The following is a 21,488-nucleotide window of genomic DNA, read 5'->3' as shown; positions in this document are numbered from 1 at the left end:
CGCGAGGGACGGGATTCAGAGACCAGTCTATTAGTAACGCTGCGCTGTAATCGCGAGGGACGGGATTCAGAGACCAGTCTGTTAGTAACGCTGCGGTGTAATCGCGAGGGACGGGATTCAGAGACCAGTCTATTAGTAACGCTGCGGTGTAATCGCGAGGGACGGGATTCAGAGACCAGTCTGTTAGTAACGCTGCGGTGTAATCGCGAGGGACGGGATTCAGAGACCAGTCTGTTAGTAACGCTGCGGTGTAATCGCGAGGGACGGGATTCAGAGACCAGTCTATTAGTAACGCTGCGGTGTAATCGCGAGGGACGGGATTCAGAGACCAGTCTATTAGTAACGCTGCGGTGTAATCGCGAGGGACGGGATTCAGAGACCAGTCTGTTAGTAACGCTGTGCTGTAATCGCGAGGGACGGGATTCAGAGACCCGTCTATTAGTAACGCTGCGGTGTAATCGCGAGGGACGGGATTCAGAGACCAGTCTGTTAGTAACGCTGCGCTGTAATCGCGAGGGACGGGATTCAGAGACCAGTCTATTAGTAACGCTGCGGTGTAATCGCGAGGGACGGGATTCAGAGACCAGTCTGTTAGTAACGCTGCGGTGTAATCGCGAGGGATGGGATTCAGAGTCTATTCTGCATCTTGAAGACAATTCGCTGGTTTGATTGAATGCAAGGTTTATTCTGCAGTATGTACAGTTCCTTCTATTAAAACTTTTTATACAATATTTACAAATTAAATAAATCAGACCCCCCCCCCTTTCCACTTTCTTTAATTCAAACTAAACTCCCAAAAAAAAAAAAAAAAAAAGTGTTCAAAATGCAAATTCAGAAATTAAATCACTCCCCCAAAAATATAGAACACAAAAATATCAACTGGGGGGGCAGGGGGGGGTGAGGTGATCCCACCTGCCCCAGACCCCTTGTAACATGAAGGGGGGGGGACAGACACACTCCCCTTTCCTCTCTCTCCTACTAATTCATATTCCTTACCCCCCCCTCATATTTCTATCCCACCCTCGTCTTAACCTCCTTTCTCTCTCCCTCCTCCTCCCTCTATTTCTCTCTCCCCCTCAGCTCTCCTCTCCACAGTTTCCAGAGAGTGTTTTTCTAACCCTCAGTATATCAGAGTCTGTCTGATATTTCTTTTGACGCCCCAGAGAGCCGAGTTCAGACTGGAACAAGCGGCTTTGAGATCCTGAACCCAAGAAACTGAAAAAAAAAAACCCACATCTGTCTGCTTTACTGACTAAAAAAGTTTTATCTGTAGAATTGGGATTGAAAAGCTCTGAATTCAGGGTTGCCGGAGAGAGACAGAGAGAGAGAGAGTGAGAGCGAGAGTGAGGGCTGTGCTGCAGTAGGTGTCAGTGTTCAGCAGGGGGCGCCGTGGTCTCCAGTTTGCACAGTCGTCTCCTTCGCAGCTCGGCTGTGCTCGGCACCCCCTCCTCCTCCTCCCCTTCCTCCTCCTCTCCCACAGTGGTGGAGTCGGGGGGAGGGGGGGAGAACCCCACAGCCCCTTCCAGCTCCCCGCCTGAGGAGACAGACACAGAAATAGCAAATAAAATATGAACCAACAAGAACCACTGTTATTACTACTAATCATCTGAAAACTGTCAGCTCTATTTAAACAGCATCCTCCTGTCTGAGTACATTACACTGGCCCTATCCCGGTATTCCTCCCCTCTCTAGCCCCCTCTTGTGGCTCATCCTGGTATTCCTCCCCCCTCTAGTGACTCATCCTGGTATTCCTCCCCCCTCTAGCCCCCTCTTGTGGCTCATCCTGGTATTCCTCCCCCCTCTAGCCCCCTCTTGTGGCTCATCCTGGTATTCCTCCCCCTCTAGCTCCCTCTTGGGACTCATCCTGGTATTCCTCCCCCCTCTAGCTCCCTCTTGTGACTCATCCTGGTATTCCTCCCCCCTCTAGCTCCCTCTTGTGGCTCATCCTGGTATTCCTCCCCCCTCTAGCTCCCTCTTGTGACTCATCCTGGTATTCCTCTCCTCTCTAGCACCCTCTTGTGGCTCATCCTGGTATTCCTCTCCTCTCTAGCACCCTCTTGTGGCTCATCCTGGTGTTCCTCCCCCCTCTAGCCCCCTCTTGTGGCTCATCCTGGTATTCCTCCCCCTCTAGCCCCCTCTTGTGGCTCATCCTGGTATTCCTCCCCCTCTAGCTCCCTCTTGGGACTCATCCTGGTATTCCTCTCCTCTCTAGCACCCTCTTGGGACTCATCCTGGTATTCCTCTCCTCTCTAGCACCCTCTTGTGGCTCATCCTGGTATTCCTCTCCTCTCTAGCACCCTCTTGTGGCTCATCCTGGTGTTCCTCCCCCCTCTAGCACCCTCTTGTGGCTCATCCTGGTATTCCTCCCCCCTCTAACCCCCTCTTGTGGCTCATCCTGGTATTCCTCCCCTCTCTTGCCCCCTCTTGTGGCTCATCCTGGTATTCCTCCCCCTCTAGCACCCTCTTGTGGCTCATCCTGGTATTCCTCCCCCTCTAGCACCCTCCTGTGGCCTGTCTGGTATGACTCACCGCTCTCCACGTGTGGGGTCTCTGCCGTGTTCCCGGAGGCTCCTGCAGGGGGCGATGTCTCGCGGTCAGACCCCTCGGCTGGGTCTGTGCTGGGGGGGGCAGGCCTGGGGGGGCTGAACAGCACAGAGACACGATCACAGGTATGAAGACACACAAAAAGACCAGGAATAAACAGAGACACATTCTCACAGAGACTGTGGCTGCTTCAGCTGCGAGGTCTTGCCACTGCCAGTGAATCTATACTGGTTACACTGGTCTGCCTGGTTTGTCGTACCCCATGGTGGCCAGCACGCTCAGGTACTGGTTGATCTGCAGCATGGCCGCGTCCAGCAGGGTGTGGATGTTCTGAAGAGTCTGCAGACGTGCCTCCAGGTTCCTGCGCTCGTGACCCTCCATCAACCTCAGCTCTGCCTCCGAGAGACCGGAGAAACCAGCAGGGGGCAGCGGCACGGAGGGCATCCCTGCACAGGGAGGGAGAGAGCAGGGTTAACACACGCGAGAGAGAGAGAGAGAGAGAGCAGGGTTAACACACGCGAGAGAGAGAGAGAGAGAGAGAGAGAGGGAGAGGGAGAGGGAGAGCAGGGTTAACACACGCGAGAGAGAGAGAGAGAGAGAGAGAGAGAGAGAGAGAGAGAGAGAGAGAGAGAGAGAGAGAGAGAGAGAGAGCAGGGTTAACACACGCGAGAGAGAGAGAGAGAGAGAGAGAGAGAGAGAGAGAGAGAGAGAGAGAGAGAGAGAGAGAGAGAGAGAGAGAGAGAGAGAGAGCAGGGTTAACACACGCGAGAGAGAGAGAGAGAGAGAGGGAGAGGGAGAGGGAGAGCAGGGTTAACACACGAGAGAGAGAGAGAGAGAGAGAGAGAGAGAGAGAGAGAGAGAGAGAGAGAGAGAGAGAGAGAGAGAGCAGGGTTAACACACGCGAGAGAGAGAGAGAGAGAGAGAGAGAGAGACACACACACACACTCACACACACACACACACACACACACACACTCTCGTCGGCTGTACTCACCGAAGGGGGGAGGCGGCGGCATGCCCATCCAGGGGGCTGATGGGAAGGGAGGAGGGAAGGAGAAGGGGAATGCTGGGATAGCACCGCTGGGAGGAGCCTCCTGCCCAGTCTGGCCGGGCCGAGAGGTACTGGGACCAGCGGGAGCTGAGAGAGAGAGGAGTGTGAGAGAGACCTCTATTGCAATGCTGTGTTCTCACCAGTGTGCGCGAGTGAGTGAGTGAGTGAGCGAGTCTCAGTATAAATCCTCACCTGCTCCGGAAGGCTGGGTGGTCTCAGGGGGGGTCTGCGCTGCGTTGGGGGGCCCTGCAGGGGGGGCCGCGGCAGGGAACGGTCCCCAGAAAGGAAACATCCCAGGAGGGAAGGGAGGCATCATTCCCTGAGGCACTGCAGGACAGGAAACAGGGGCGCACCGTCACACGGAGCAGGAGGCAGGGACACACACAGAGCGGACGGGGCAGGGCTATTTCAGGGGTGCTGTTTTGGGTTGGTATTTCGGGGTGCCGTGTTATTTTGGGGGTACTCACTGTTGGCTGGCGGGGGCGCCGGTTGGTGCTGGGGAGGGGGCGGGGCTGGCTGCTGCGCAGGGGGTGGAGCCTGCGTCTGATTGGGCAGCGCGGCACGAAGCACGTCCATCCGACACGTGGGGCAGGTCTGCTGGCGCTGGAACCAGGAACGCAGGCAACTGGGAGAGGAGAAAAACCAGTACAGTGAGAGAAACCAGTACAGTGAGAGAGACAGATAGAAACCAGTACAATGAGAGAGAGACACAGAGAAACCAGTACAATGAGAGAGACAGATAGGAACCAGTACAATGAGAGAGAGACACAGAGAAACCAGTACAATGAGAGAGAGACACAGAGAAACCAGTACAATGAGAGAGACAGATAGGAACCAGTACAATGAGAGAGAGAGACACAGAGAAACCAGTACAATGAGAGAGAAAGACAGAGAGAGAGAGACAGAGAGAAACCAGTACCAGTGAGAGAGAGAGAGGGGCGGAGACAGAGAGTGGGACGGGAGGGACGCTCCCCAGGCCTGCACTCTCCTCACCTGCTGTGGAAGATGTGGTTGCAGGGCAGCCTCTTGGCTCCCGTCACCATCTCCTCCCTGCAGATGATGCACACATTATCCGTGGCCTGCAGCTCCTCCGGCGTGGCGTCCGGGTACCTGGGGAGGACAGGGTTAAAAAAATTAAAATAAACTCCCGCCCCGAGCCCCGGGGGCTCCGAGACTCCCGCCCCGAGCCCCGGGGGCTCCGAGACTCCCGCCCCGAGCCCCGGGGGCTCCGAGACTCCCGCCCCGAGCCCCGGGGGCTCCGAGACTCCCGCCCCGAGCCCCGGGGGCTCCGAGACTCCCGCCCCGAGCCCGGTACTCACAGCGTGTTCATGTTGCGGATGGCTCTTCTTGACATGACCGCGTCCGTCACGGCTTTCTTGAACTGCCTGTGGAGACGGAACAGGGTTATATAGAGCCTTTGACAAAAGGGGACGCTCCAACAACGAGCGTTGAAGGCACTAGCCCAAACGCTGGGCTGCTCGCCTCAGGGCTGGGGTAGGGTTAGGGGAAGGGGTCTCTTACCTCATGGCCAGGTACATGGGCCGGATAGCAAAGAGAGGGAAGGTGTGCACCTTGATCATGATGGTCATGAAGGCCATGTAGAGAAGCACCTTGATGAATCCTGAAACACACAAGCGAGATAGAGTGAGAGAGAAGCGAGGCGGAGCGAGAGACACACACACACACACACACACACACACACACACACACACACACACACACACCGCCCTCAGTGTACAGCATGTACACGGCCTCGCTCTCCCCGTGTGTCTCTCTCTCTGTACCTGTGAACAGCTCAGTGTACAGCATGTACACGGCCTTGTTCTCCCACGGGTTGTCGTTCTGCAGGTCGAGGGTGTGCAGGAAGTATTTGATGAAGGTCGTCAGTACCATCGTCATCAGGATAGCATACTGGAGAGAGAGAGAGAGATTAAAAACAGAGAGGTGAACACAGAGACACACACACACGGGGAGATGAAGACTCCACACACTGAGCCTCGTACCTCGAACCCGAAGACGAGCTGCACCGAGGCTCCTCGAGTCATGATGCTGTGACAGGCGTGAGTCACAAACACGAAGTCCAGCGTGGCCAGCAGGGCCATCAGAGCTGGGGAGAGGGAGAGTCGTTTTTAGCTTGATCCGCACCTCACTTCCACACAATCAGCCTTGAGGAGTCTTTTCAGAAGTGCTTTGCAGTGTAACAGTGAGAATGCTTTGACTCATAATGATCCCAGCAGATAAAAAAAACAATAGGAGGGGAAAAAATAAATAAATAATAAACAGCACAGGATTGCAATTCAGCACGAGAAGCACGCAGCTGAATATCCAGCGCAGTTTGGAATTGGGAATTGAAATTGAAGACCAGGACTTGCCCCCCCCCCCGCCCCCCCCGCCCCCCCCGCCCCGCACACAGCAGCGGCTCCTCCCGCCCTCGCACTGCGCATCACAGCGCTGCGTTCTCACAGCTGCTGTTTCACTGCGGAAGTCTGGTTGTCGGGGGTGGGGGGGGGGCTGGGTGATTTTTAGCCTCTTCATGCAAAACCCCTTCCTGTGGTTTCAGACGGAGTTCAAATGATACAGCTGGAGGGAGGAGGGTTAGAGGGTGCAGACAGACAGGCAGACACACACAGACAGACAGACAGACAGACAGGCAGACAGGCAGACACAGACAGACAGACAGGCAGAGACAGGCACAGGCAGAGACACACAGACAGACAGGCAGGCAGAGACAGGCACAGGCAGAGACACACAGACAGACAGGCAGACACAGACAGACAGGCAGGCAGACACAGACAGACAGACAGACAGAGACACACAGACAGACAGACAGACAGACAGAGACACACACAGACAGAGACACACACAGACAGAGACACACATACAGGCAGAGACACACAGACAGACAGACAGACAGGCACACACAGACAGACAGGCAGGCAGAGACACACAGACAGACAGGCAGACAGACACAGACACACAGACAGACACAGACACACAGACAGACAGACAGAATTCACCAGCCTCTCATTCCTGCCTTTCACCTTCCTCTGGAGGCCTGGGTTCCAATCAGGTACAAATAAGTAAATAATAATAATAATAATAATAATAATAATAATAATAATAATGTTTGCTAATCACTCACTGACAACCCTGAAATGGAACAGGAAGGAGATGTTTGGGCTCCTCTCCATCTGAAACAAAAACAGAGAGACGGTGAGACACACATTGCAGGCAGGAGCCCGTAGTGCTCCAAACCAGACTCTGGAAACGCACCCCCCCTGCGCTCACCCACCACCCCCACCTGCCCTCACCCCTCACCCCTCACCACCCACCCCCCTGCCCTCACCCCTCACCCGCACCCCTGCCCTCACCCCCCTCCCTGCCCTCACCCACCACCCCCACCTGCCCTCACCCCTCACCCCTCACCCCTCACCCCTCACCACCCACCCCCCTGCCCTCACCCCTCACCCGCCCCCCCTGCCCTCACCCCCCTCCCTGCCCTCACCCACCAACCCCACATGCGCTCACCCCTCACCACCCACCCCCCACCAACCACCCTCACCCACCCCCCTGCCCTCACCCCCCACCCCCCTGCCCTCACCCACCACCCCCACCTGCCCTCACCCCTCACCCCTCACCCCCCTGCCCTCACCCCCCTGCCCTCACCCCTCACCCCTCACCCCTCACCCCCCACCCTGTTTTTCACTAGATGTTTTGCTGTAAATGTCCTGAGTGTAACTGTTTATTGCCTGCACTGGGAAACATGAACACCTCAAATCATCAAAATCAGTCCCATAGAATCTATTAAATGGGAATTCACAGCTTTACTCAGAGTCCTCTGGGTTCTAGGGTTCTAAGGCTCTAGGGTTCTAGGGCTCAATGGTTCTAAGGTTCTAGGGTTCTAGGGCTCTTGGGTTCTCTGGACTCACAAAGTCGACGCGGTCCTCCGCCAGCCAGTGGAAGCACTTGAGGAAGAGGAGGAGGGTGAAGAGCCCCACGAAGCGAGGAGAGAAATCGTCCCTGAACACCGTGAAGGCAAGACAGGTCTCTGTCACTGCGTACCAGGAACGCTCAATCAGGTGCTGAGAGAGAGAGAGAGAGAGAAGAGAGAGAGAGCGACACACACGTCTGTCACTGCGTACCAGGAACGCTCAATCAGGTGCTGAGAGAGAGAGAGAGAGAGAGAGAGAGAGAGAAGAGAGAGAGAGAGAGAGACACACACGTCTCTGTCACTGCGTACCAGGAACGCTCAATCAGGTGCTGAGAGAGAGAGAGAGAGAGAGAGAGACACACACACACACACACAGAATATGGTCCGAGCGCAGACCCAGCCCCCCTACCTCCATCTCAGCAGCGCGGAGCTGTCCGAAGAATACTTTGCGCATGAACTTCCCAAGCAGGAAGACGAGCACAAAGGCCTGGATATACAGCACCTGAGAGAGAGAGAGAGAGAGAGAGAGAGAGAGAGATTATTATACAGGAGGGGGCGCTCTCACAGTGCAGTGTATACAGCTTATTGTACAGCAGGGGGCCCCGTAAACATTACAGCACAGAGGAGGGCACACGACGTAAAGAGAGCGCCCCCCTGTGGATACTCACTGCCATGCTGGGGCTGGACTTGGTGAGGTACACCACGGTGGGGTAGAACTGGTGCTTCAGGTAGTAGGCGTGGGCGACCACGGCTGTGGTGAGAGCCAGGCTCGTGGCTGTGACCACCATGGCTCGAACCATGGCACAGCAACGCACAAGGGGGAAAGCTGAGAGAGAGAGAGAGACGGGAGAGAGGGGGAGAGAGAAAGAGAGAGGGAGAGAGAGAGGGGGAGAGAGAGAGGGAGGGAGGGGAGAGAGAGAGGGGGGAGAGATGGAGAGAGAGAGAGAGAGAGAGAGAGAGAGAGAGAGAGACGCAGCGCATGAGTTCTACAGTTAGTCAACAGACAAGTGCAGCAGACTGAACGGAGGCTGTAACAGGGCACAGTTCAATGTTTTCCACAGGACAGTCACAGGCCTTAGTGTTTCCTATTCAATATCTTTAGGCATAGCAATTAGATTATAGGGAAGCCAGGGGTCTACGTGGAGGTAAGACAGTGCTGCTGTCATCAAAACCACGATTTCATTTCACACTGACACACACACACACAGACTCACACACTCACCCCTGTATTAAACGCACTCACATTTTTTTCTAGTTAACCAAGTTGTACAAAGTAAAGCTCTCCCCCCCCCCCCCCCCAAAAAAAGAAAAAAAGCTATTTGGTTTCTCTAGTTTTGAGGTGCATTATATGACGTGCCTGCCGTGCACCAGACGCTAAATCTGCAGAGAGTGTGTGTGGGCGTGGAATTACTGTAATAGAGACGGGAGATCAGCCATGCAGCTCAATCTACCTAAACTCCAGAGGCGTTTAACAAAACACTTTCTTTCCTTCCAACACTGTTGTTTCACGATTCACTGGAACGCAATCAAAGCGGATTATACGAGTTTGTCTCCTTTTTCTCGTGGAGTCGTTAAACTGAATAAATGAGGAGGCAGTGTGGTTCAGTGGTTAAATAAAGGGGGCTTGTAACCAGGAGGTCCCCGGTTCAAATCCCACCTCAGCCACTGACTCACTGTGTGACCCTGAGCAAGTCACTTCACCTCCTTGTGCTCCGTCTTTCGGGTGAGACGTATTTGTAAGTGACTCTGCAGCTGATGCATCGTTCACACACCCTAGTCTCTGTAAGCCTTGGATAAAGGCGTCTGCTAAATAAACTCATAATAAATGAACGCCACAGAGTTTGCCGGACACGCCTCAGCACGGCAGCGTTTCATTCGGGTCTCTTCGGCAGTAACAATAATGGCGCACTTCGGCCAAGGCAGGCTGTGTGGCGGGTTCGTTAAATATGAGAGCTGTCTATATGTACTGAAATGGAAATAAAAACGCATCACTGACCGGCCGACACTTCCAATCTCTCCAAATAAACGCACTACAACAAATATTACAAAAGATACAATCCTAATAATAACGACACTAACATGATGCCACATTACTGGTGTCGCGGTTTCCGTACATTTTAAACTTGATTTCACTGTATATAAGACTGCTGACGGATGTCTGAACGTCCTTGCCAGTACTGTTCACATGCTTAGCTATGTAGACTGGGCTGACTGCACAAAGCTATACTGGTGTTACTGGTCGGTGCTGCGCCGGTGCCGCACACATCACGCTCCGGAGTACAGACGGTACTTACCGATTTTCCAGCCCGCTGCAGGCCCCTCTCCCCGGTCAGCTCACCTCCTAGTCGTCCCTGGGTCACTGGTAAACACACGTGTGACTGGTTCAGATGCTCCAGTCCCGTTAGTTTGTACTGGTTTCACTGGGTTTTCTTCTCCCTTTCCGTCTTCCACCAGTTTATTTTCACGCCACAGATCCTGGAAGGACACCTCACTTCCGGTATGGGACGAACCAACGCTGCATACGAAATATGTATTAAATGAATCCTTACGTTTTTAACCTACGGCCTCAGTTTGAATATTGCTAAATAAAAACTGTTGTTTTTTTTCCTCTCGGTGTATAAAATGAATTCCCCGCTCTTCTCTGTTTGTTTGATGTTTTCATGAACCGCGCTCCCCTCTTTGCAATGAAAGCGCCGCTTGTCGGACTGTACCAACACGCAGCAGCCAGCCACGAATGCAAATGAAAACAGTTTTTAACGTTCGCTTCGGTTTCAACAGATTTCAGCGTTCTTGTTTTGTTTTTTTTATTCCTATATAAACACCTTCGCGTGGTTTATTTAACTTCAGATTTTCTGTTATCGCTTCTTTTATAATAAGTCGCATCGCCGTTACCCCTCTCCCACCCTGGCCTATTGTAAGTCAACGGGAGTCCGTGTCGGCCTCTGATTGGTGGGACGCTGCGCACCGAAATTCTGATACCGCAAAAAGAACAGCTTGACGCGGACCAATTGGAATAACGCATTTTAACACACCGGCCAATTAGATCTTGGCAACCACGCCAGAGAACCAATCAGAATAAGAATCTCCTCCGAGCGTGGCCAATCGGCACTTGTTGGTGTTGAACGACTGTGTTTAGCATCGTCTCCGGTCTTCAACGACAGCTGAAGCAGCCCGGATTAGAAACGGCGTCGTGTGCTTCCCTGAACTGCGCAGTATAATATATATCACGCAGTATATTATTATATATCACGCAGTATATTATATATCACGCAGTATATATAATATATATATATATATATATATTTATTTGAATAAAACACATGACACGTGTGCATTTTTCAGAAACTGTGGTTTTCCAGACACTATACTTAGAGAAGCTCAGTTAAGAGTATCGACAATAAACAGAAAGGATGCCTTGTACAAAACCAAAACACAGAATACCAACAACCGTATTCCCCTTGTTCTTACATATCATCCTATGACCAAAAAAGTACAACACATCATACAAAGAAATTTGCGCAGTCTTCAAGCATCCTTCTACAGCTCCTATTTTCAATAACCCTCCTCTAATGTCATACAGAAGAGACACAAATCTAAGAGAGCTTCTGGATCACAGTAACACTCGACCCAATCTTAAGGGTACGTGTCCGTGCAATAGGTCACGCTGTGCTGCTTGTAAATACATTCACAGCAACACAGTAGTTAAGGGAGCAAAACCCTCATTTACTATCCCTGATATTTTTACTTTCATTAGTAAAGGAATAGGATATTGCATCGGCTGCATCAGATGTAACTGAAGCTATAGATCAGTGAAACAAAACGCCGCCTGTCTGATCGCTTCGTGGAGCATCTGAGAAGTATAGGAATGAACATCCTCTACCTGTCCTGTCGCCAGACATTTTAACAGAAACGAACACACGATAGAAGACATCACAATCTGAGGGATGGTTCAATGCTGTGGAACTAATGCTGTCAGGAAGCAAAAGGAATGCGAACTTATTTTCAAACCAGGCACTTTGGAGCCATTTGGAATGAACATTCTATTCTGAGGTCATCGTCATCATCGTCATCATCATCATCATCATCATCATCATCGTCATCGTCATCGTCATCATCATCATCATCATCATCGTCATCGTCATCGTCATCGTCATCGTCATCATCATCATCATCGTCATCATTCTGGAATTTTCTTTATAAGACGACTTGTTTGTTTTTTATCAGCTTCTTAAAGCACTGTTTTGATTTTTTGTATTCAGCCGATGAAGGACTTGTAGTCCGAAACGTCCTGATAATTGATTTGTAATCAATCATTCTACCTTTTTAAGGACCTGAAATATCCTTTTCTCTCTTTTCTTTTTTCTTATTGATCATTTTGGTACACAGCAGTTTTCCTTTTTCTCAAACTTTACATAAATATATATATATATATATATATATATATATATATATATATATATATATATATATATACATGTATTAACAGTGTGTTTATTTCACTTCTGTAAAATCGATTCGTTGTGGTTTATGAAGTATGAGTGTGTGTGTGTGTGTGTGTGTGTGTGTGTGTGTGTGTGTGTGTGTCTGTGTGTGTGTGTGTGTCAGTGTGTGTGTGTATGTCTGTGTGTTTGCTGGTTCAGTGCAGTGCAGTGCAGTGGGAGCTGCTGGTTCAGTGCAGTGCAGTGGGAGCTGCTGGTTCAGTGCAGTGCACAGCCTGTGTCTGCGATACCCGCCTCCCTGCTTGTAAACGAGATTCAAGGGGTTCAATCTAGATTCAATCTAATTGCTCAAGAGGTCTTTGACCCCTGAGGAATTTGAACCCGTCTCTCGCCTCTGTCACCTGATTCAGCTTGTATAATAACAGCCGGGCTCCGATCCAGGAGAGACGCACTGGCCCTCTGCCTCCCTCTGTGAGTGCGTGTGTGGGAGTGTTTCAGTCCCCGTGGGTGCGTGTTTCAGATCTTCTGCCTGTTGCTCTGTGTCTCCAGTCTGTGTTTGTGAAGCCGTCGCGATGAAGTCCCTCCTGTTCCCGGCTCTCTGGCTCTCTCTCTGCCTGACAGCTCTGGGACAGAAGCCTCGACCCTGCGGTAAGGCGTGTTTAGAGTTTCTCAATGACATTGAATGCAGAGCCGCGATCACTTCAACGAGCGCAGCGCTGCCTGTGATCGCGGGGTTATCTTTACAAAGCCTGTCTCTTTCAGCGGCGGCTTCCTAATGTTTCTCAGGAGCTCTGGACTGAACGACGCGAGCGAGTGTACGGGTTCCGGCTCCGTTTCTGTTTCGATGCAATCGGATCACAGAGCGGCGCGGTGATTAATGCAGCCACAGAGAGCTGCGTTCAAGGGGCGCGCAGGTTAATTCAGCTCCCCTCGCTATTTGAAGAGGGATAGAAACGGGATCTTATTCAAAGAATTAGAATTCCCACAAAGCGCGTCCCCGGGGGAAGGGGGAGGGGGGGGGGGGCAACGCGCCGGCGCAGTGCGCAGCGGGGGCGCGCCCATGCCTCAGTCGATTCTGTTGGAGGCTGGATTTATTAAAAAACTCATTTGATCAGAGGGGAGGAGAAACGCGAAACAAGAAACACGAAACACAGGAACACGAAACACAGACACAGCGCCTGCGAAACACACAGAGAAAACTTCAGGGACTTCAGACCCGAGACTGAGGAACCAGGTAAATGATCGCCGTGCTACAGTGCTGTTACAGGGCAGCAGGGTCCCGACACGGCTCTGTCGTGTTTGTCGAGCGTGTTCGTGTTTGCTGGAGGCTGCTGAGTACAGGCTGGTATTCGCACTGAAGCTCTCTGTCGGGTCGCTGTGTTCCGAGTCCGGTGGGGAGTTTGTCCGTCTCATTCTTGAATGGCGTTTGGAATGCATTAGTTTCACACAGTTTAATAGTAACAGCAGCAGCTGTGTCACAGTGATGCAATGCGTGCGCACCATGACTGTGGAAGTGCTATCGACCGTCTGCTACAGAAGCGAATCTATAAAAGTAAGTCCTTGTAATGTAAGAAGCACGTCCTCAGTGCGCTTGAAATACATATAAATGTGCATACCGCCCTCCCCCCTCGCTAAATGCTTCCACGTTCTGCAATGGCATCTAAATTAAACCTGCTTTTTTAAGTTACTGTACTTTAGCTAACTTCCTTATTGCAAGCTGGCTGCGCGCTGGGCTCGGCTCGTGCTTGTGCGATAGACGCTCGCGTTGAGAGAATTCCTCCGTGTTTGTAACATTCAGACAGCGCGCATTAAACACAGTCTGCGCGGCTCTGTCAGTGGGCGCGGTTCTGTGGGCTTGGCCGGGGGGGGGGGGGGGGGCAAGGATAAGGATTTCAATCACCCCACCCCCGCAGTGCCGCACAGCACAGGGGGGCTATCAGACAGGCGAGACCAGTGTAAATATATTACACGGTAAAGCCGGGGAAGATTCGATTGCCGTTCTGCACATAACAGAACAGACACGGGTCAGGTTGATATATTTTCTGCAAACAGGAAGCTCTGGTTCGTGCTGTACTCAAGGGATCATGTGTCTGAAAACAAAGAGTTGCGGTATTTGAAGCATGTTGATGGCATAGCAACTCTCTGTGTTTATTCATATATTTGATGTACGTGTTTGTGTGAACTGTGAGGAGTTGGAGAAGTTGGCCCGCAGTGCTGTCGGCTCCACCACGGAAGTGTGCTGGGTCGTTTGGGTGCAGACTTGTTCAATGCGCCACTCCCTGCGCTCCGGGGCTAGCAGTTTGCACGATGCCTTCTGTTCTCAGCTAATTAAACACTTGAGAGCACTGCAGGGCGCTGTGCCGCAGCGCAGCGCGGTCCTGTGAAGACTCGGGGACCAATGCGCGCAGCAGCAGCAGCAGCAGCAGCAGTATACTCCTGCAGAACCGCAGACTCTTGCAAACGCGATGAAGCGGTGCTGCGGGTGACAGTCTTCCAGTTTCAAACTATTGCAAGAACAATCACAGAAATACAAACCAAACTAGCCTATGCACGTGTCACAGATTTTTTTATTTTAAAGTAAGAATAACATTTCAAACCCATGTATTATTTATTATTTTCAAGCAATGCGCAACTTTCACGCCGAGTCGTCTTTACTGAAGCGCAGTCCGCGGCCCTGCGCTGTAGCCCCGAGTTCAGCCGCGGTGTAACGGGATACCTGTCACCAGACCGCGCCTGTTAGTCACAGCTCGGTAGTCCGTGTCAGCTTCGTCTTGTGCTTTATTTGTAAACATGTTCAGTGTTGTCAGTGCAAACAGGACGCTGTTTTAATACAAGCCGGGAGTAACGCGTTTATTGTTGCGCGGTGTTGTATACATCGCTCCCACTCGCACTGTGCAGAACGGCAAACCAACCTTCCGCGCTTTACCATGAAATTAGTATCCATTCACTTCCTATATCACACTCACCCGTGCTGGACTACACTGCAGGGATGGGAACGAGACTCCCGCTGCACAGCAGTGTGATCCAGTCCTGGTTTCACTGGGAGTTTAATAATCAGACACACCTGAGCTTGTTAGCTAGACACACTAGGGGCTGATCAAGCTGGTAGCAGTAAAACCTGGACTGGATCACACTGCTGTGCAGAATTCAACTCCTCTGTTGAAACTCCAGAGTAAACTCACACCCCTCTTTGCTAACAGGGGAGGGAAGGTGGGGCTCAGGTTTTAGGTTTCTCTCAAAGCCAACACAGATTCGATCCTGCTGAAACTGGCTTTGAAATCAAAGGGCTGCTGAGGGCCTGCGGTCAGGCAGTAACAGGAACACAGTCACTGCACAGACTCCCCTGATAACATTCACAAGAAAACTAAACACGAGCAACACCCAGCTGCAAGACTGTGCTGATTGTGCAGAAATCTGCTGCAGCAGCAACACTGCATTATAGCAGGGAGAGGGAGAGGGAGAGGGAGAGGGCTGTGACTATGCTTCTATTGTATCAGCTCTAGCATGTATGAACGAGTCTGTAATTCATGTTGTCTGTGTGTGTGTGTGTGTGAGAGAGACACAGAGATGTTTCAGACACGCTACAGCATTCTTAATCCAAAACAGATGGGTTAATGACAGCATTTACATTACAAAGTGAGTAAGACTGCTCTCTGATTTGTCTCTGATGTGCGTGCTGCCCTGTGATTGGATCTCCCTCGGACTCCTGCTCTCTGATTGGTTCCCGCACTCTTTGCTGTGCTCTGTGATTGGTCATTGAGGCTGCGTTGCCATGGCGGAGGTGTTCTCCTCTGGGATTGCGGCCCGCTTGCAGATGCTGCGGGACCGGGAGGATGGATTGGGTCAGAACCACAAGGCTGTGAAGTACATGAACCAAGACTTCGAGTTTCTGAGACAGAACTGCCTCCAGAACCGGGTCCTCTTCACTGACGACACCTTCCCAGCGGACCTGCCCTCCCTGGGGTTCAAGGAGCTGGGGCCACGCTCCCCCAAAACACAGGGGGTGCGCTGGAAACGACCCACCGTGAGTACGAGGGGAGAGGGGAGAGGGGAGAGTGTTGTATTGTATTGTATTTCTGTGCTTTGCTGTGCTGTTGTATTGTGTTGTATTGTATTGTATTGTTTTGTATTGCTGTGCTGTGCTGTGCTCTGCTCTCCCTCACGCCCGTCTCTCTGTTCCTCTCCTGCAGGAGATCTGCTCGAACCCTCAGTTCATTGTGGATGGAGCGACTCGCACAGACATCTGCCAGGGAGCGCTGGGGGACTGCTGGCTGCTCGCCGCCATCGGCTCCCTGACCCTGAACGAGACGGTGCTGCATCGCGTGGTTCCACACGGGCAGAGCTTCCAGGAGCAGTACGCAGGCATCTTCCACTTCCAGGTACCTACCTTCTAGTTCTTGTATTGATGGTTTGTATTGTGGCTAGTGTAGTTCTTGTAGTGATGGGTTGTATTGTGGCTAGTGTAGTTCTTGTAGTGATGGGTTGTATTGTGGCTAGTGTAGTTCTTGTAGTGATGGGTTTTATTGTGGCTAGTGTAGTTCTTGTAGTGATGGGTTGTATTGTGGCTAGTGTAGTTCTTGTAGTGATGGGTTGTATTGTGGCTAGTGTAGTTCTTGTAGTGATGGGTTGTATTGTGGCTAGTGTAGTTCTGTATAGTGGGTGTTGATGGCCAGTCTCTCTCTCTCTCTCTCAGTTCTGGCAGTTTGGCGAGTGGGTGGACGTGGTGATTGATGACAGGCTGCCGGTGAAGGACGGGAAGCTGCTGTTCGTTCATTCGTATGAAAAGAATGAATTTTGGAGCGCTCTGCTGGAGAAAGCATACGCCAAGTGAGTAACGAGGGAAGAGAGAGTGTGAGTGTGTGTGTGTGTGTGTGTGTGTGTGTGTGTGTGTGTGTGTGTGTGTGTGGGGGGTCTCACTCCCTGTGTGTGTGTGTGTGTGTGGGGGGTCTCACTCCCTGTGTGTGTGTGTGTGGGCGGGGGGTCTCACTCCCTGTGTGTGGGCGGGGGGGTCTCACTCCCTGTGTGTGTGTGTGTGGATCTCACTCCCTGTGTGTGTGGGCGGGGGGTCTCACTCCCTGTGTGTGTGGGCGGGGGGTCTCACTCCCTGTGTGTGGGCGGGGGGTCTCACTCCCTGTGTGTGGGCGGGGGGTCTCACTCCCTGTGTGTTGCAGGGTGAACGGGTGCTATGAGGCTCTGTCGGGGGGCAGCACCTCCGAGGGGTTCGAGGATTTCACGGGGGGCGTGACGGAGATGTTTGAGCTGAGGAAGGCCCCCCCTGATCTCTACAGCATCATCCTCAAGGCACTGGAGAGGGGCTCCCTGCTGGGCTGCTCCATCGACGTGAGTACAGACTGGTGTGGAGGGGGGCTGGGGTGCGGTGCGGAGGGGGGCTGGGGTGCGGTGCGGAGGGGGGGCTGGGGTGCGGTGCGGTGCGGAGGAGGGGCTGGGGTGCGGTGCGGAGGTGGGGCTGGGGTGCGGTGCGGAGGTGGGGCTGGGGTGCGGTGCGGTGCGGAGGGGGGGCTGGGGTGCGGTGCGGTGCGGAGGGGGGCTGGGGTGCGGTGTGGAGGGGGCTGGGGTGTGGTGCGGTGCGGAGGTGGGGCTGGGGTGCGGTGCGGTGCGGAGGGGGGGCTGGGGTGCGGTGCGGTGCGGAGGGGGGGCTGGGGTGCGGTGCGGAGGGGGGGCTGGGGTGCAGTGCGGAGGGGGGGCTGGGGTGCGGTGTGGGGGGGGGTGAAGTGTGACTCTTTGTTTTTTGTTTCATGCAGATCACAAGCAACCTGGACATGGAGGCCGTGACGTTCAAGAAGCTGGTGAAGGGACACGCCTACTCAGTGACCAGCCTGAGAGAGGTGGGGAGAGGGGAAACATGCCCAAGACCTGTCCTGGGGCTGGCACATTTCTTTCTTTCTTTCTTTCTTTCTTTCTTTCTTTCTTTTGTTATTAATTTTATTTTTGTTCTCTTACCCCTCAGGTGTCCTACAGAGGGATGCCCACCAAGCTGGTCCGAATCAGGAACCCCTGGGGAGAGGTGGAGTGGACTGGAGCCTGGAGCGACAAGTGAGAGAGAGGAGAGGGGGAGGAGTGGAGAGGGAGAGGGAGAGGGAGAGGGAGAGGGAGAGGGAGAGGAGGTGGAGTGGAGTGGAGTGGAGTGGAGTGGAGTGGAGTGGAGTGGGAGGGACAGTATCTGGCAGAAAGGTGACTGGTGTTGTGTTTCCTGTAGCTCATCGGAATGGAACTACGTGGACCCGGCTGTGCAGAGCAAGCTGAGAGTGAAGTGCGAGGACGGGGAGTTCTGGTGAGTCTGAGAGAGAGCCTGTCTGAGAGAAAGCCTGCCTGAGAGTCTGAGAGAGAGCCTGTCTGAGAGAGAGCCTGTCTGAGAGTCTGAGAGAGAGCCTGTCTGAGAGAGAGCCTGTCTGAGAGTCTGAGAGAGAGTCTGTCTGAGAGAGAGCCTGTCTGAGAGTCTGAGAGAGAGCCTGTCTGAGAGTCTGAGAGAGAGCCTGTCTGAGAGAGAGCCTGCCTGAGAGTCTGAGAGAGAGCCTGTCTGAGAGTCTGAGAGAGAGCCTGTCTGAGAGAGAGCCTGCCTGAGAGTCTGAGAGAGAGCCTGTCTGAGAGTCTGAGAGAGAGCCTGCCTGAGAGTCTGAGAGAGAGTCTCTCTGGCAGAGAGCCTGTCTGGGAGTCCGTCTGTCTTACAGGATGTCTATCTGATGTCCTCAGTGATCTCTGTCTTGAAGGATGTTTTAGTGATGTCCTGTATGATGTGTTTCAGTGACTTTCTCTCTGCGTCCTACAGGATGTCCTTCAGTGATTTCCTGCGTGAGTTCTCGCGGTTGGAGATCTGTAACCTGACTCCTGACACTCTGAAGTCGGAGAAGATCCGGAAGTGGAACACCTCCCTGTACGACGGAGCCTGGAGGAGGGGCAGCACCGCGGGAGGCTGCAGGAACTACCCCGGTGAGAGAGGAGGGGGGCTGGCCCTGTATCTCAGGGCTCTGTGTGTGTCGCTGTACATCAATGCCCTGACTCTCTGTGCTGTGGGCTCTGTATTAACCCTTTCACAGCCACGTACTGGATCAATCCGCAGTTCAAGGTGTGTCTGCAGAATGCTCAGGGTGAGGGGGCGGAGTCAGACTGCAGCTTCCTGGTGGCTCTCATGCAGAAGAATCGCCGTCAGCAACGCAAAGAGGGGAAGGACATGGAGACCATTGGATTCGCTGTGTACGAGGTGAGGGCGGGGCTAGGGGAGGGGCTTAAGCTATTGTCTCTTGTTATTGAATATCAGTGTACTGATCTCTCTCTCTCTCTCTCTCTCTCTCTCTCTCTCTCTCTCTCTCTCTCTCTCTCTCTCAGGTCCCAGATGAGGTATGTGCTTCACTTTCTTCTTTAAAACCTTCAACATGCAGACACCTTGTTGCTTTTGTGAATTAATTTCTCTGAGTTTTGCAAGCATTACAGTTAACAAACCCTCCCCTCCTCTCCCCCTCTCCACTCTCTCCTCTCTCCTCTCCTCCCCTCTTCCCTCCCCTCTCCCCTCTCCTCTCCTCTCCTCTCCTCTCTCCTCTCCCCTCCTCTCTCCTCTCCTCTCCTCTCCTCTCTCCTCTCTCCTCTCCTCTCCTCTCCTCTCTCCTCTCCCTCCTCTCCCCTCTCCTCTCCTCTCCTCTCTCCTCTCCTCTCCTCTCCCCTCTCCCCTCTCCTCCCCTCTCCTCTCTCCTCTCCTCTCCTCTCCCCTCTCTCCTCTCCTCCTCTCTCCCCTCCCCTCTCCCCTCTCCTCTCCCCTCTCCTCTCTCCTCCCCGCAGTATCGAGGTCAGTCCGGGGTTCATCTCAAGCGTGAGTATTTCCTGACGCACGGCTCCACGGCTCGCTCAGAGCTCTTTATAAACCTGCGGGAGGTCAGCTCCCGATTCACACTGCCTGCCGGGGAATACATCATCGTACCCTCCACCTTTGAACCCCAGAAAGAGGGGGACTTCGTACTGAGAGTGTTCTCAGAGACCCATGCCGACTCAGAGTGAGTGAGAGAGGGAGAGGGTCTGGGGGGTTGTGTCGGGGTGTCTTGGGGGTGGTGTCGGGGTGTCGGAGTGTCTGGGGGTGGTGTCGAGGTGTTGGGGTGTCTGGGGGGGTGGTGTCGAGGTGATCCTGTCCTGACTGGTGAAGTCTCTCTCTCTACAGGGAGATGGATGATAAGATCATAGCTGAGCTCCAGGATGAGGTGAGAAACTGACTTTAATATTTGAATGTTTACCCAACGTGAGACGTGCCAAATTAGTCCTGTATTAACTCTTTCTTTCTTTCTTTCTTTCTCTCTTTCTTTCTTTCTCTCTCTGTCTCCCTCTCTCAGAAAGAGTTGGATGAGAGTCAGATTGATGCAGGCTTTAAGAATCTTTTCAGACAGCTGGCTGGCGAGGTAACTCTCTTTCCCTCTCTCTCCTCAGATTCGATTGCACAGCAGCTCAATAATAATAATAAAGCAATGATACTAACGAGCCCTCTCCCTGTCTCTCCCTGTCTCGCTGTCTCTCCCTGTCTCTCCCTGCCTCTCCCTGTCTTGCTGTCTCTCCCTGTCTCTCTCTGTCTCTCCCTGTCTCGCTGTCTCTCCTTGTCTCTCTCTGTTTGCCTCTCTTTCTGCCTCTCCCTTACTCTCCCTGTCTCTCCCTGTCTCTCGCTGTCTCTCCCTGCCTCTCCCTGCCTCTCCTCTGCACAGGACCTGGAGATCAGTGTGGCAGAGCTGCAGACCATTCTCAACAGGATCATCAACAAACGTGAGTCCCACACAATCAACACACACACACTGAGACACAGGAGATACACACACTGAGACACACGAGAAACACACACTGAGACACACACACTGAGACACACACACTGAGACACAGGAGATACACACACTGAGACACAAGAGAAACACACACTGAGACACACGAGAAACACACACTGAGACACACACACTCCCACTTACAATGACACACATACATATACTGCCTCTGTTCTCACTCTCCTTCCTTCTCTTGTTCAGATAAAGACCTGAAGACGGACGGCTTCTCGAAGGACTGCTGCCGCAGTATGATCAACCTCATGGACGTATCCTTGCCTAACCCCTAACCCCTAACCCCTAACCCCTAACCTCATGGACGTATCCTTGCCTAACCCCTAACCCCTAACCCCTAACCTCATGTTCGTATCCTTGCCTGCCTGCCTCGGCTGCAGCTGGTTACTCTGAGCACTGGCTGGAACAATGTGTCTGCCTGTCCTTTCTGTCTGTCTGTCTGTCTGTCTGTCCCAATGTTGGTCCTTAACCAGGCTCCTCTCAGAAAGACGGCAACGGCAAGCTGGGACTCACAGAGTTTCATGTGCTGTGGGAAAAGATCAAACGCTACCTGGTGAGAGAGAGAAATTTCTCAGACTTCAATGCTTAAATCCTCCGTCCCTCTATCCATCCATCCATCCCTCCATCCCTCCATCCATCCCTCCAGTTTATCAGTTCTCTCCTCTCTGGTATTTTCAGACGGTGTTCCGCAAGTTTGACCTGGA

General features: G+C 52.8%; 2 protein-coding genes across 6 annotated transcripts in view; one reads left to right on the top strand and one right to left on the bottom strand.

Annotated features, from left to right (window-relative positions):
- Positions 1–1,218: 1,218 nt before the first annotated feature.
- LOC117398652 (E3 ubiquitin-protein ligase synoviolin) lies at positions 1,219–10,494 on the bottom strand. 3 transcript variants are annotated; one of them, XM_059020550.1, is made up of 16 exons: positions 9,865–10,494; positions 8,195–8,352; positions 7,936–8,028; positions 7,525–7,677; positions 6,738–6,786; positions 5,599–5,702; positions 5,380–5,506; positions 5,117–5,216; positions 4,915–4,980; positions 4,589–4,705; positions 4,063–4,220; positions 3,788–3,922; positions 3,539–3,682; positions 2,804–2,990; positions 2,530–2,642; positions 1,219–1,534 (listed from the first exon to the last, which is right to left on the bottom strand). In XM_059020550.1, exons 2-16 carry the CDS (start codon positions 8,324–8,326, stop codon positions 1,368–1,370), a joined length of 1,845 nt encoding a protein of 614 aa, XP_058876533.1. In that variant the 5' UTR covers positions 8,327–8,352; positions 9,865–10,494; the 3' UTR covers positions 1,219–1,367. The 3 variants fall into 3 exon arrangements, with proteins under 3 accessions (XP_058876533.1, XP_058876532.1, XP_058876534.1); XM_059020549.1 differs by having other exon boundaries at positions 9,821–10,492; XM_059020551.1 differs by lacking the exon at positions 9,865–10,494 and adding an exon at positions 9,641–9,778.
- Positions 10,495–12,415: 1,921 nt separating this feature from the next.
- Positions 12,416–21,488, top strand: part of LOC117962701 (calpain-1 catalytic subunit-like) — an 11,483-nt gene continuing 2,410 nt past the window's right edge. Inside the window, exons 1-18 of one of the 3 annotated variants that reach the window (XM_059020554.1) lie at positions 12,416–12,613; positions 15,727–15,989; positions 16,156–16,344; positions 16,659–16,792; positions 17,137–17,305; positions 17,728–17,811; positions 17,934–18,019; positions 18,183–18,257; positions 18,753–18,913; positions 19,021–19,184; positions 19,310–19,321; positions 19,757–19,968; positions 20,130–20,169; positions 20,299–20,364; positions 20,662–20,719; positions 20,974–21,038; positions 21,269–21,337; positions 21,463–21,488. The exon at positions 21,463–21,488 is cut by the window's right edge and continues 53 nt beyond it. In XM_059020554.1, the coding sequence (XP_058876537.1) occupies positions 12,538–12,613; positions 15,727–15,989; positions 16,156–16,344; positions 16,659–16,792; positions 17,137–17,305; positions 17,728–17,811; positions 17,934–18,019; positions 18,183–18,257; positions 18,753–18,913; positions 19,021–19,184; positions 19,310–19,321; positions 19,757–19,968; positions 20,130–20,169; positions 20,299–20,364; positions 20,662–20,719; positions 20,974–21,038; positions 21,269–21,337; positions 21,463–21,488 (1,949 nt within the window). In that variant the 5' untranslated portion in view covers positions 12,416–12,537. Of the gene's footprint in view, positions 12,614–13,005; positions 13,200–13,222; positions 13,518–15,726; positions 15,990–16,155; positions 16,345–16,658; positions 16,793–17,136; positions 17,306–17,727; positions 17,812–17,933; positions 18,020–18,182; positions 18,258–18,752; positions 18,914–19,020; positions 19,185–19,309; positions 19,322–19,756; positions 19,969–20,129; positions 20,170–20,298; positions 20,365–20,661; positions 20,720–20,973; positions 21,039–21,268; positions 21,338–21,462 lie in introns of those variants that run through there. The other 2 variants (XM_059020555.1, XM_034916835.2) reach the window with 2 other exon arrangements.

Source organism: Acipenser ruthenus, unplaced genomic scaffold (assembly GCF_902713425.1).
Source record: "Acipenser ruthenus unplaced genomic scaffold, fAciRut3.2 maternal haplotype, whole genome shotgun sequence".
NCBI lineage: Eukaryota > Metazoa > Chordata > Actinopteri > Acipenseriformes > Acipenseridae > Acipenser > Acipenser ruthenus.
The sequence above is the reverse complement of the archived record's forward strand: the minus strand, read 5'-3'. Positions and strand labels throughout refer to the sequence as shown.

Excerpts from the sequence above, each read along its gene's own strand:
- LOC117398652 (XM_059020550.1), bottom strand. The coding sequence starts at position 8,326 with ATGGTTCGAGCCATGGTGGTCACAGCCACGAGCCTGGCTCTCACCACA. Across the intron at positions 6,787-7,524 it reads CGGAGGACCGCGTCGACTTT|ATGGAGAGGAGCCCAAACAT; the intron begins GTGAGTCCAGAG and ends TTTTTGTTTCAG. Across the intron at positions 1,535-2,529 it reads GACCCCACACGTGGAGAGCG|GCGGGGAGCTGGAAGGGGCT; the intron begins GTGAGTCATACC and ends CTGTCTCCTCAG.